This window comes from Silurus aristotelis (assembly GCF_946808225.1).
Source record: "Silurus aristotelis genome assembly, chromosome: 4".
NCBI classification, from domain to species: Eukaryota; Metazoa; Chordata; class Actinopteri; order Siluriformes; family Siluridae; genus Silurus; species Silurus aristotelis.
This window is the reverse complement of record NC_139577.1, coordinates 5,973,622-5,988,927: the sequence shown is the minus strand read 5'-3', so window position 1 is coordinate 5,988,927 and position 15,306 is coordinate 5,973,622. Positions and strand designations below refer to the sequence as shown.

Sequence of the window (15,306 nt, the reverse complement as noted above, 5' to 3'; positions counted from 1 at the left end):
AAAAATATCAAAATATCCATCTAAAATGTATTTACTTACTTTGCTTTTATTGAAATAATTAAATCAATATCATATTTATAAAATAAAGAAATAAATCAAATGCAAGTAAAAATAGGTAAATAAATAATGCAATTTATATGTATATTGTTTTTTATGTATATGTTACCAGTTTATAGTATAATAAATTGCAATTACATTATTTTTAAATTACAATAAATCTTAAAATAAATACAATAATTCGAAAATAATTAAAATCCCTTTTCAAAAACTGAAATTTAGCCAGTACTCCTGAACCCTGTGGCTTAAACAATGAAGCGGCTAATTTATGGATTTTTCCTGGGTTCACAAGCTTCAAGCCAAAAACCTGAGCCCTGTAACATTAGACCAATGAAATTGCCGAACCGGTTCAGGTGAACCAATGAAACTCTTTATATTAAATCAGATGCGCTCCCACTGAATCGGGCCGCACCACATCATAAATATGGATGAATATGGTTCCTCTGGCGTTTGACCTGCCGCTCACTCGGACTGTCTACAGGAAATGTGAATCATTCGTCACGCTGAAAACAACCGGGCATGAAAACACGCACTTCACCTGTGTTCTGAGCTGCACGGCGTCGGGAGAAAAGCTTCACCGATGGTGATTTTTAAACCCACGACGATGCTAAAAGAAACACCCTCGAGAGAATTTGATGTGAAAGGAAGGAGGAAGACAGTGAACAATGACTTTCTTGGTAGGCTACTGTTTAGATACAAGTGTAACAGACACTGTCTTTCGTTAAAGCCTGTGTAAAGTTCATTAGTTTCAGTGTAGACACCTGCGGCTTATAGACAGGTGCGGCGTATTTATGTTCAAAATAAGAATCTTTGTAAAATTGGGTGAGCTTAATAGTCCGAAAATTGCGGTGAATTGTAGTCAGTAATTTTGAAACTACTGAAAATTTGCTAGTAATAAAAGTAGAAGTAAAATAGTTGTGCAAACTAAAGTTAAGAAAATAAGACTATAGTATTGAGGGATTACAATTTTTTCGAAAATTAATCGGTAGTTCTGAAGTAGTGACATTGAATAAGGACAAAGTCAGTAGTAAGGAATAGTGTTTTGTACTGAAATATGAACATGAAATAATAAAAAATCACCCAGCACAACTTTAAGTACTGAAAGTTACTTAAGCACTCTGGTCCTATCAGCCGTTAGTACTGTGGAGATGAGGCCCATGCTGACCTTTGCGCAGCTGTTCCACGATGAAGGTGAATCCGGTGGTGCGTGGGTGCAGAACGTACTGGTACTTTGGCAGGCCGTTCTTCTCAGCATACTCGTCACTCCTTGCACGAGTGTTCTCTAGACAACGCAAAGAAATGTTTAGATCAAGTCGTACTTCAACGAATGCCTTTTTTCAAATGCCGGTCAATCAACAATCAGTGCTTGAAGGTGTTACTTAGAAAGTTTACTTGTGCAAAAAGGAAAGGAGGGAGTCACGACAGTGTGAATGACTTTGAACGTCGAGGTCATTGTCTTTCTTGTTCGTTAGCATCCTGGGGTCATGTGGGTTTTACTGTTGCATCATAACTTTCGGGTATTAAAGGTTTAATGTTTTAATCCGTTCGTCAAACACCACCTGAGAGAGCTCTAGTGATATTGCCTTACATAGCCATCGGCTGACTGAGGTCACTGAGGTTCAGGCTCTGACACACACACACACACACACACACACACACACACACACACACACACACACACACACACACACACACACACACACACACACACACACACACACACACACGCAAACTTGACCAGAAATTAGATCAGGCCTTTCCGATCTCACTTTGGGCTCCTACAGAGAGGATTACGTGCATCATTCCTCCAGGTTATAAAGAGACAAAGAGAGACAGACACACTTAATTACACTAAAATGAATATGTCACTGTTGGACACGGCTCAAAACCTCTTTCAAAGCCAGGCCTAAAAATAGGATCGAACAGACTCATGAACTCACAGTTCACACTCAGCTTGTTTATGCTCGGACCTTGTCTACCTGCAGACTGAACTATATGTAACTCCAAACAGACATCAAAAATCTCGAACTTGGACTCGTCAGACAAAAGGACAGTTTTCCACTAATCTACTGTGCATTCCTTGCATTTCCTGGCACAAGAATCTCGCTTCTGCTTGTTGGTCTTCCGAAGGATTGGTTTCTTTGTCGCAATTCGACAATGACGGCCTGACTCATGGAACATCCTTTGAAAAGTGGACGCTTAAAATATGTCTGCCACTTGAACTCTGACAAGCATTTATGTGGGCTTTAATCTGAGGTGATATTAATCGGCCTTTTCTAAGGCTGGTTATTCTAATAAACTTATCTTCTGCAGCAGAGGAAGCTCTTAATGTTCTTTTCCTGGGACAGTCGTCATAAAAACCTGTTTCATCATAGCGTTTGATGGTTTTGGTTACTGCATAATTTCTTGCCATAATCTGGATCTGTACAATAGTTACAGAAGCACTAATAGGGGTATTGATTATGTACCCACCCTTTCTATTCACAAGACAACTGCTGGTCTGAAGCACATTAAGAAGGCAGGAAATGTCACAAATGAACTAAAAACCTGTGAACTAAACCTGTGAACCTTGTGAATCTGATGAGAAAATGCCATGAGCTTGCCAAGCTGTCATTAAGGCTAAATGCAGCTACTTTGGGCAATCGGAAATATAAAACATTCTGGTTTATTTAACATGTTGCTTCATAGTTTGGATGGCATTGGTACCATAACGAACCAGTGGCTGTGGTTTCATTTATATGGGTTCTCAATTTCGTCTGATTTTTAATAAGGCCTTATAGATTTCTGTGATTGTGTGCGTGTGCGTGTGCGTGTGCACGTGCGTCTCACCGGTGAGGTCAGTGCCTTCAGGGAAAAGCAGGAGCTGCAGCGGTTGCCTGATATCACAGAAGTACTCCAGCATATTGGTCATGTGATTTTGATCCTCCTCCCACTTGCGATGGATGAAGATGAACGAGGCCACCTGCATCGCCCAGCCTACACGCGCACGTGCACACACACACACACACACACACACACGCACCAGGTAATCAGAAGATACAAATGAGTTGTCAAGTGTCATCAGGCATGATGTCAATATTACGAGCAATGTGGCTTTGCTAAAATCAATGATAAGCGATTTTACCTTTCAACACTCTCTCACACACACACACACACACACACACACACACACACACACACACACACACACCCCACAGGTGGTCAAGCTACTCAGATTAGAAAGGAGAAATGGGACGTCACAACATTAATCTTCCCCCGCATCCTCAGACACAAAAACAGTGATGGGAGGAAGGACGCCCGGACGAGAGCCAAGGACAAAAAATGGACGGCCCATCACTTTAACAGCGCGTCACTTATTGATGTCTTGTATCTTCTGTCACTCTGTACAATAGATTTGCCGCTGCACGTTACACAACATGGTCATTACCCGAGAGTCGACGTCTAAATATTACTGCATGCGTACGTGCCACTCTATCCTTACTGCTGGGTGTATATATATTCGAACACTTTGACAGTATGCAAGAAAAAAAAAAAAACACTTGCTGTTAAATTACAAATGAAATGACATAATAAAATTCGATAAAAAAAAAAAAAAAAAAAAAGACGCTGAATGGATTTTTATCCGTTTATAGTTACTTTAGTGGGCTGGGTAATTAGTTCTCTTACTCATCACTTAAGTTACAGTGTCTATGTTAAAGTGTCCAAACTGTTTCGTAACACTACGGAGGCCGAAGAGTGTCCCTAAAGTCCCATAGAATACGGATTAACATGGCAGAGGTAGAGCTGTAACTTCCTGGAGACAGAAAAGGAAATGAACGCCTGGTTTTTAGTCACAAATGTACTTTTTTTTCTGCACTACTGAAGCCCTTGTGTCAAAGGGCCATGCGTTAGAAGTCAGAATGCACTCAAGTTAATTGATGATTTGCGGTCTGTCTGGTCGTGTTGCATTGCGTTGAATTAAATCGAAACGCACTGCATCGTAACAGCGGTAAAGCGTATCGCATCGGTAGCTGCTTTATATGTATCTTTAATGTACCGTATCAATGCGTATGCATCGAGATGCGAATCACATCGGCCTCACTTATGGGGATTAAGCTTGAAATTAAAAAAAATTGATATTGAATGGATTCGTTCTAAACATATGGGTTCAAGATGGCTCCAAACATGATCTCATTTTCATTTTCAACAAGGCAAGTGTGTGTGTGTGTGTGTGTGTGTGTGGGTGTGTGTGTACGTGCGTGCATGCGTGTATGGAAGCTCACTAACCAAAACCAGGCACGGCTTTGAGCCCTGCTTTGAGGCAGATCTTCTCCAGACGGAGGTAGCTGTGCCGCAGCAGGCAGCACCAGAGGAACATCCAGTCCAGACGCGTGCGGTGGTTCATGATGATCACGCTGCGCTCGCCGGGAACGAACCCGTCGCCCGTGATGATCACTTTCACCCCGAACACCAGCTCCAACAGAGCCTTGGGTACGGAAGAATAGGAAATAAAGAAATAATATGAGAGTGCAAAGTGGGTGGGGTTTGTTATTTCGCCATAACATCAGCAGGAAAACGCAATACACTCTACACTCATTGGACTCGCCCGGCGACTGGAATGCACGTAACTTGAGATTTCATCGTAAAACAATTTATAATGGTTATGCGGATACCATATACGAGATATACACTATATTGCCAAAATTATTGGGTCACAAGGTCAAAAGTATGCTATGTGCTTTTTGAGTATCGCATTCCACATTTATTCCCAATTTGCTCTTATAATTCCCTCCACTCTTCTGGGAAGAGGTTCCACCAAATTATGGAGTGTGCTTATGGATATTTGTGTTCATCAGGGACAAGAATATTAAGAAAGGCAGGTACTGATGTAGGTGAGGAGACCTGGGGTGCAGTCAGAGTTCTAATTCATCTGATCTCATCAGTACTGAACTTTACAGCAGGCCACTTAAGATCTTCCTCTACAAAGCATGTAAAGCAGATCTTCAAGGCTGCCATGCTGGAACAGGTTTGGGTTTCCACGTTCAAGTAAATGCAAAATGTTATTAGAGCGCATCTAAAGACGTCCTATAGAATTGAGTGCCTCCATCTTTGTGGTAACAGTTTGGAAAAGAACCACATATAGCAGGAAAGGTCAGGTGACCCAATACTTTTGGCAATATAATGTTCACTATATGGTCAAAACATGACTGGACACCTGACTGTGCAACCCATTCAACATTTAGGTTCCATTTCCTGTTTTGATTTGTGCTCATTCAACCACAAGAGAGTTTGTAAAGTCCGGTACTAGGAGTGTAACGGTACACGTGTTCGTACTGAACCGTGGTACGTACCGAAACGTGAATTTTGTGTACCGTTACATCTCTAATCAGGTACTGATGTAGGGTGAGGAGGCCTGGGACATTCTACATCCAAAAACATCCTATACAACTGTGTGCTACAGTGGTAACAGAAATAAGTTTATTTCCCAAAAAACATGTTTTCACTCAGACACTTAGTGCAGATACAAACCGGTTTCTCTGCGTAACATTGTATTGACTACACACAGGACGCTCGATTTACGAGTGAAACATGTTACACATTTACGTTTCCACGTGCGGGTGTATTTAGGAAACACCACGACTGGACAAATCGATGCATATTTTTACGGTTAATTCGCTGTTCTGCATCGCTGTGCACTGGAGAATAGTGATGACCTTTGTGAGGCATGTCATGTGCAAGGGAGGGTGCTTGAAGTTTCCTGAACCATGAAATCAAAACAGGAAGTCCTAATCATGAGCAAAAAGAATGTTACAAATATTTTTTAAATGCTAAATTGTGTGTGTGTACCACAGGGAGGGTGAGCCAGGTGGCCACGATGCGGTCCGTAAGCCAGCGGTACCAGGCCGGGGACAGCAGCATGACGGGCAGCACCGGACCCAACATGAAGATGCTGCCGAAGAAACTGCCGAGGAAGAGCGTGAGGATGAAATATACGCCTCTGATGGACACCGTCGCCATGCTTGGGAGACAGAGAGACACTAGAGATTAGTTTTTCTGTCAGTCAGAAAACACACACAGACTGGATTATTGACCTCAGACAGAAAAGTGGAGCAGTTGGGATGATGGAGATGGAAAGAACACGCAGCATGTTCATTCGGAAAATCGATTTCGAGGTCAGGCGTTACATGGAATTTGGGGAGTGTATGTGCTGATGACTGGAAACCTTTAATAGAGGGAGGGGTGTGTGTGTGTGTGTGTGTGTGTGTGTGTGAATTGAGGTCTATTTAGCCCTGCACCAGCCAAAAACATGCAACCACAACCTTTTGTATATTTTTTTTTTTTTTAATTTAAAAAAATAAATAAATAAAAAAAAAAAGGACCATTTATAACTTTTAAATAAAATACTTGTTACAAAGCATTAGATAACGATATAATTGGTTATAAAAACCTCTAATCATTTGTAAAAATTGGACTTGCAAATATTATTTTGGCAAAAAATCATAAACTTTCCGATATATTACATTTATTGGATTATTTTATAACAGACAGACAGACAGACAGACAGACAGACAGACAGACAGACAGACGGATCTTTATGATCATAAAACAGTCCACACAGATTTTGTTATTTAATGTCTTTAATTTAGTTTATTACTTTTTTAAAGGTAAAAGTTATTGTGGACAATAATACTTTAGCTACAAACTGGCACTCGAGATATTTTTTCAGACTTTCCTACTTATAATCCTCGCTTTAAATTTAAATGAATACTTCCATTATTCACACTCGGAATGGTTTTAATATCGGTTGCCTGTCATTTCCTGGACCCCTATTTTTGTTCCATCGCTTTTAGACACATTACTTCTGCTTCTTTTGAAAGCTTCCTGATACAACTAATAATTTTTATTTTTTAAACACCACACCACCTTCATTCATTCAGACCCAGCCTGTTGGTTAGTGTTGAATCATGACTCAGCATGTGGTTATGGAATCACTTTCCCCATTTTTCCCTACTTCACCAATGGAAAATATGAAATCCAAGAGCGAACTGATTACATTCCCGCACGTGGGACTCGGACTCCAAATGTGTTCTCTTGTGCACGCACGCACACACACACACACACACACATCTGAGACCTCTGGACAGTGGGTGGTGGTTTGACAAGTGGAAAGATTGTGTTTTTGTTAGGTCTGCATGAGGTCGAGAGGGGAAAAAAAAAAAGTTTCCATCATGAGAACAAGAAACGAGCGGGTAGAGTCACAGCTGAATCCGCATTCTCCGACTCAGATTCAGAAGATCCTGGCTGCTTCTGTAAATGTGCCACAACTGGGCCATGGCCTTCATCAGTGGCTCTCAGCACATTAGCAAAATCTGACTGCATATACATATATATACACATACATACACACACACATACATACATATATATATATATTTATACATACATATATATATATTTACAGTGGGTACGGAAAGTATTCAGACCCACTTAAATTTTTCACTCTTTGTTATATTGCAGCCATTTGCTAAAATCATTTAAGTTCATTCTTCTTCCTCATGAATGTACACACAGCTCCCCATATTGACAGAAAAACACAATTGTTGACATTGTTGCAGATTTATTAAAAAAGAAAAACTGAAATATCACATGGTCCTAAGTATTCAGACCCTTTGCTGTGACACTCATATATTTAATTTAGGTGCTTTCCATTTCTTCTGATCATCCTTGAGATGGTTCTACACCTTCATTTGAGTCCAGCTGTGTTTGATTATACTGATTGGACTTGATTAGGAAAGCCACACACCTGTCTATATAAGACCTTCCAGATCACAATGCATGTCAGAGCAAATGAGAATCATGAGGTCAAAGGAACTGCCTGAAGAGCTCAGAGACAGAATTGTGGCAAGGCACAGATCTGGCCAAGGTTACAAAAAGATTTCTGCTGCCTTAAGGTTCCTAAGGGCACAGTGGCCTCCATAATCCTCAAATGGAAGACGTTTGGGACGACCAGAACCCTTCCTAGAGCTGGCTGTCCGGCCAAACTGAGCTATCGGGGGAGAAGAGCCTTGGTGAGAGAGGTAAAGAAGAACCCAAAGATCACTGTGGCTGAGCTCCAGAGATGCAGTCAGGAGATGGGAGAAAGTTGTAGAAAGTCAACCATCACTGCAGCCCTCCACCAGTCGGGGCTTTATGGCAGAGTGGCTCGACGGAAGCCTCTCCTCAGTGTAAGACACATGAAAGCCCGCATGGAGTTTGCTAAAAAACACCTGAAGGACTCAAAGATGGTGAGAAATAAGATTCTCTGGTCTGATGAGACCAAAATAGAACTTTTTGGCCTTAATTCTAAGCGGTATGTGTGGAGAAAACCAGGCACTGCTCATCACCTGTCCAATACAGTCCCAACAGTGAAGCATGGTGGTGGCAGCATCATGCTGTGGGGGTGTTTTTCAGCTGCAGGGACAGGACGACTGGTTGCAATCGAGGGAAAGATGAATGCGGCTACATCCCTGCGAATACAGGGATATCCTGGACAAAAACCTTCTCCAGAGTGCTCTGGACCTCAGACTGGGCCGAAGGGTTTACCTTCCAACAAGACAATGACCCTAAGCACACAGCTAAAATAACGAAGGAGTGGCTTCACAACAACTCCGTGACTGTTCTTGAATGGCCCAGCCAGAGCCCTGACTTAAACCCAATTGAGCATCTCTGGAGAGACCTAAAAATGGCTGTCCACCAACGTTTACCATCCAACCTGACAGAACTGGAGAGGACCTGCAAGGAGGAATGGCAGAGGATCCCCAAATCCAGGTGTGAAAGACTTGTTGCATCTTTCCCAAAAAGACTCCTGGCTGTATTAGATCAAAAGGGAGCTTCTACTAAATACTGAGCAAAGGGTCTGAATACTTAGGACCATGTGATATTTTAGTTTTTCTTTTTTAATAAATCTGCAACAATGTCAACAATTCTGTGTTTTTCTGTCAGTATGGGGTGCTATGTGTACATTCATGAGGAAGAAGAATGAACCTAAATGATTTTAGCAAATGGCTGCAATATAACAAAGAGTGAAAAATTTAAGGGGGTCTGAATACTTTCCGTACCCACTGTATATATATATACACACACACACACACACACACACACACACACACACACACACACACACAACATACATACACACATATACACACACACATTTCGAGGTGGTATCAAAAACATTCGATTCTGAGTGAAACTGGGCAAATCTGCCACAGACACGTTTGACGTGACATACCTTCGACGTACAGCGATGCTTCAATGAGTCGTTCGAGGCATTTTTAATGGCCTTTAACAGACTTAACTCCCGAAAATGTTAATGTCAACTTGTGGCCGATAATCTTCGGAGAACAATCCGCATGATCTCACTTCTGATCGCACCCTACTCACCAGATTTGGCTCCTGCGGACTTCGGCCTCTTCCCGAAAATGAGGATCCGGCACAAAGGTTGTCGTTTGTTTTTTTTTGACATTGCGGCGCTCTGGTGCGAATCGCAGAAAGTGTTTGACATGCTGCGAAAACAAGACTTCCAACACACGTACCAGAAGTGGCAGGAACGCTAAGAGCACCGTATTGCTGGGCAACGGGACTAATTTGAAGGTGATAGTGTGTACTTTCTTGTAAACTTTCTGATGCCACTGGAACGTGTGTGGACGTTCAGAGTAGAGGTCGACCGATTCGTCGGTTCGGCCTTTTCATGTTTTTAACACCTGACCATAGGATTGGCTTGTGCTTCTTTTTGAACATTCCGTTCCACATGTAGTCCCTGATTTGCACTTATAATAACCTCCGCTCTTCTGGGAAGATGTTCTGCTAGAATTCGGAGTGTGTTTGTGGAGATTTGTGCGAGATTCATTCATCCCCGAGGGTGTTAGTAAAGTGATGGAGGTGAGTTGAGGAGGCCTGGGGTGCGGTCACCGTTTACACTCATCCCAAAGGTGTTCAATAGGGTTTAGAGCTCTATAGCAGAAGATCTGGATCTTAAAGAGGGTGTTTTTTTCTTTTTTCCAAGCTTTATTTCAATGCCGTATTTATACTAAAGACAGGGTGATAAGATCGCACCGACGAAGTGCTCAATAAGGAAAAATGAGAGTAATACGTAATGGAAAATAAAAGAGATGATGGTTAGCAAGACATTCGTGGAAAACTTGCAGTGAGGAGTGTCACAGTGGTCAAGAGAGGTCACCGGCATCTGCTGAACGGAAACGGAAAAAAAATACAATCAGAAGACTTTGTCCCTTTTTTTACCATCCTACACACACACACACACACACACACACACACACACACACACAGAGTTAATTACTGTCTGTGCTGATGAGGGAGGGCTTGTGGGAGGACTGGAAACTCAGCTTTGTTGATTTTTTTTTCCACCCAGCTGCATGACAATATCTATGGTGTGAATAACCTGCCAGGACACACACACACACACACACATCTGCGTCTGTGAAGATTAATGATTAAAGTGCTGTTTCATTCTCTCAGTCACGTACGCGCCTTGTTAAGGGTCATGCGTTGGGAAACGCAGAGAGCGCACAAGTGTCCTTCGAATAAAATGAAGAAGATCCACAGACAATAGATCTCTGACTATATAAAAGCACTAAAGATCCAGACATGTTTTGCACATAGAGAACTGTGAGTTGGATCAAAATATTATTTATCTGCCTGAATTTCTTAGCATTGAGGACGCCATTAAGAAATTCCGGCAGATATGTCGGCATCATGAAATACCATCAGGGAGGCGTCTGATTGGCCCCAAATTGACCCTGCAGCAGGACAACGACAGCGAAAACATACAGCCAAAGTCATTAAGAACTATCTTCAGCATAATGAAGAACAAGGTACCCTGGAAACGATCGTTTTTGGGCCCAGAGAGTCCTGATATCAACATTATCGAGTCTGTTTAGGGATCACATGAAGAGTCAGAAGGATTTGAGGCGGTCTTGGTTAGTTCTCCAAGATGTTTGGAACAACCCACCGACTGAGTTCCTTTAAAAACGGTGTATAAAAAAATATATTGAATTGATTTGGATTTCTCTTCTGTTCGCCGATAAAAACAAATAAAAAGGCATCCTTTCCACTATTTCTTCCACACATACCCAAAACATCTGCACATTATTGTGTCTATATATAAATAAATATGCACAGCACAGTAGTAATATATAAATATATTAGGGCTGTGACTCTCCCTAAATGAGGCTGATGCGATTCGCATCACGGTGCATAGCCAACGATACGACACATAAAAGATACATATGAGGCGGCTACCGATACGATACGATACGATACGCCCCTGTTACGGTGCAGTGCGATCTGATTCAAAACAGTGCAATATGATGCAATGGAAAAAATAGGATGCTATGCAACTCAACATAGTACAGATCGTTCACTTTGATTACTTTGGTTCAGACAGACAGCAAATCATCCATTTACTTAAATAAAACCAGCAATAAAACCAATATGTTTTGTCTCCAGGAAGATGCAGCTCTACCTCTGCCATGTTAATCTCTATTCACAGCATGTGTATTTGGGTAATGTCCTGGATAATAAATTGTCCTTTAGTCCAAGTACTGATGGTTTGTGTAAGAAAGGGAAGCAAAGACTATATTGTTTGCGGAAACAAGGGACAGTTATACCACAGATAGATTTTTGGGTAAAGCCCAGGGCAGTTTGTTAGATCATTCCCACCTTTCTGGAATGGGGTACCGAACTCCTAGTAGTAAAACAGACATTCATTTATCTCTTCAGCTCTAAAGATTTTAGATTTAAGGTAAATAATATTCTTATATGCTGCAACCAATTTGCCTTCTGGAAACAATTAAAGATGAACTGAACTCATTCTGACTCTCAGGATACGCCTCGATGTCCATAGTGTCGTGATGCGCCATATTCCCGTAGCAGCGGTGGTGCTGAAAGAATGCGCTCGAGAAACAGTTCAGTGAGGAGAAAAATCAATCTGCATATCAAATATGGGTCACAAAATAAAAAAAATAAAAAAAAGAACAGCGCATCTACTAATAACTATACGCGAATAAATCTATGCAAACACACTAAAAAATATTTATTAAATAAATGCATCGTGATAAACATGCCAAACTGTTTCACACTTAAAAATTGATGCATCATCATCTCTGATTATGTATACATCATTTCAGTAACGAATCATTACACAATAGCGTCCCTACATATTCCACACTTCCTCCTTGTTTCTCCCGTCACATGAAGGTTCAACAAACCCCTGCTGATCCCTGTCCCCTTTTATTGCGACTGCTCGAGCTGCAGTCGTATATATAAAAATAAAAAAATTAAAGACTGCTCCTGCCCTTCCTCTGAAATCATGACTCATCAAAGATCAGGTTAGGCATCATTTATCCTTCCCTTGATTTCCATGTGTATGAAAGGACTATGAAATCCAAGAACGATGACTCGGACCAAAACAGATTGCGTTAGCGTACTACGATCTTCGTCCGGGCGTGTGACCTGTTTATCTGAACGAGGCTGCGTGGGATGTCGGGCAACGATGGGCATGCGATTGTGTATACGAAAGGGTTCTAAAGTACACTGGCAGCAGCTTCCTCCTAACTATGCACAGTAGAAGGCTTGAAGCGTTTTATTCCTTTTCCAGGTCTAGAGAGACTGGCATCACTCATTCAGCTCATGCGTTTTATTTGTTTATAGTTAAATTTAATGTTGTGTTGTCAGTTGTGCAATAGGAGGAAAAAAAAGGCCAACTCTTTGTCCAGGAGACTCCCTGCCAGGCGGTTTGTTTCTGGAAACAAGAACACTTGGGCATATCAGAACAACTCGCCCACGTTAGCAGGTTTGTTTGGCACGCAAGAATGAACAAAGTGGATAGTTCATCAATGTGTGTTACTTTCCTACTTGTCTTTTGTCGCTCTTTTTTTAAGATTAGATATAAAATATACAATCGTTGGATAAAAGTATCAGGACACCTGACTTCAACAGCCATATGTGGTTCTTCCCCAAACTGTTACCACAAAGCTGGAGACCCACAACTGCTCAGGATGTCTTTGGATATTTTAGCATGAAATTCCCTTCATTCCTACTGGGAGACCCAAAACCTGTTCCAGCATGAACGTGTTCCAGCATGACAATGCCCCTGTGCACAAAGCCAGCTCTGTATAGATACTTTACATGGGTCGGATTGTAAGATCTCCTGCTATAGAGCTCTGACCACAACCCTGACTGCAACCCAGGCCTCCTTACCTTACCTTTTTTCTAAAAACCCTCCACGAACACACTCCAACTCTGGTAGAAGATCTGCCCAGAAGACTGGAGGTTATTATAAGAGCAGATGGCGACTACATGTGGAATGTTCAAAAAGAAGCACATACCAACGTTATAAATGGGTGTCCACAAACTTTTGCTCATATACTGTATGATCGCATTCTTCTGAACTAAGTTTTCCAAATAGGTTTTGATTGTTCTGGTGGTCAGGAGGCCCTAAAAAAAAAAAAAAAAAAAAAAAAAGAAAGAAATTAGGATATTATATATATATATATATCTCAAAACCTTCTGACCGATCAGAATTAAGAATGCAGCAGTATAAAGTAAATTAAAGAATTTTTTTTTTTTTATCTCAGGATTTTTTCAAATATTTTTTGAACGTACGCATACGCAACATCTGCCTTAAAACCTAATAAATGTCCTTCTGAGACTAACCAGCAGCAGTGTTGTTGATTTTCCTCTTTTTCTCTCTCTCTCTCTCTCTCTCTCTCTCCAACCTACACTACCATCACAAATCTGCTGTTTTTTTTCCTGGAAATTGAATAAACACGAGGCAAAATGGCATTTACGGCCTCTCTCATCAAACCCTGGGCTCGTTTCGATGATGCACCCCTTCGTACATATAATTGTGAAACTGAAATCAATTCGAGATGATTTTCCACTCTGTTTATGGAGATGGCGGCTCATAAGCTGTAAAAGATATGATCGTAATGAGCAATAAAACACCAGTTAGCCCAGAAAAAAAAAAAAAACCCAGAGTCCTTAGATGCCATGCTGACATGATGTACAGAGTTCACCATGAAGGAAGTAAATGTCACAAAATATAAAAAAAAAAAAAAAAAGTCACACACTCACAGGACAGTTTCCTTCAGCCTGAATGGAAAAACTGATTTATCCCGGGGAATCATGGGAACTCGATTACAGAGTTCGGAAGCCGTTGTTGGTTTGCTTGGAAAAAGCTAATTTCAGGTTTAGAATATCGCGCTCGATCTCTCACGGTATAACTACGGACGTGCCTCTTAATTAAAATTTAATAATAAACATTTTTTTTTTTTAAATCAAGCTGTCAGTCATTTGACAAAGAAAAACATATATAGGAAGATCATTTACATTCAGGGCTGCGACAACCGAACGATCAAATCGATAATAAAATTTGTTGTCAACGAACACCGTTATCGATTAGCTGGGTTGCTCAGGTTACGGGTTAGCGTGACGGTAAAATAACAGCCGCCTGCGAAAATGGCAGACAGTACAGGGTAAAACAGCAGAAGGAACAAGTGTGCGTCCCTAGTCATCCAAGGCGTGGGGGCATTTTCTATTAAACGCAACAAAGAAAAACGTACCTGGAAGTTATGCAAAGCGGAGCTTGTGTGGCATAGAAGCACATAGAAGTGGTATAGAATCCTCATCATGTGAAAATGATATAGTTTATTGACGTGCTTTTGTGTAAACTGTTTGTTTGGTAACTTCAGGACAGTCGCACTGGATCTGTTCGGTCGTGACTCGCGAGCGACATGGTGATGGATTCGATTAAAACCGTGTGAACAAACGCTAAATCCAAAAGCAGCAAATAACAGCAGCAGTAAACGATTACATTTCTTTACATTTTTTAATTGCTGTTGTGGTTTTCAGCGAACGTTTACGTATTTGTATGACGCATATTTTTTCCCTTTTTTTTCCATTCATGTTAGTTAGCGTGCTGCGTTTCTCCGTTCCGTTCTCTTCTTATAGCGTTTGTCTGCTACGACAGTAACTTCTGTTTTCAAACGTGATTTACTGCGGCTTTACCGCGCTCAAAAAGCGATCGTGTATTTAATTTATGCACATATTTAATTACTATACAACATTTAATTAGTGATATATTCTAGATGCTTCACAAATTAACTAAATGTCTGTGTATTCTTTTTAACATAAATTGTCCAAACATTGGATTATATTTCATACAGAGATTTTTGAGCGTGGTTTTCAACTTGCCCTCTGCAAAATACG

The 15,306-nt window shown here is 41.0% G+C and overlaps 1 protein-coding gene across 5 annotated transcripts in view; it reads right to left on the bottom strand.

Moving 5' to 3' along the window:
* Positions 1 to 15,306, bottom strand: part of lclat1 (lysocardiolipin acyltransferase 1) — a 28,946-nt gene that overhangs the window by 8,454 nt on the left and 5,186 nt on the right. For 4 of the 5 annotated variants that reach the window (XR_014533385.1, XM_083540514.1, XM_083540515.1 and 1 more), the window contains 4 exons: positions 5,884 to 6,055; positions 4,324 to 4,522; positions 2,887 to 3,033; positions 1,223 to 1,339 (listed from right to left, as the gene is read on the bottom strand). Coding sequence is in view for 4 of the 5 variants with exons in the window: in XM_083540514.1 (XP_083396640.1) it covers positions 1,223 to 1,339; positions 2,887 to 3,033; positions 4,324 to 4,522; positions 5,884 to 6,054 (634 nt within the window). In the remaining variant the exon portion in view is untranslated. Of the gene's footprint in view, positions 1 to 1,222; positions 1,340 to 2,886; positions 3,034 to 4,323; positions 4,523 to 5,883; positions 6,056 to 9,307; positions 9,706 to 15,306 lie in introns of those variants that run through there. The other variant, XM_083540517.1, reaches the window with a different exon arrangement.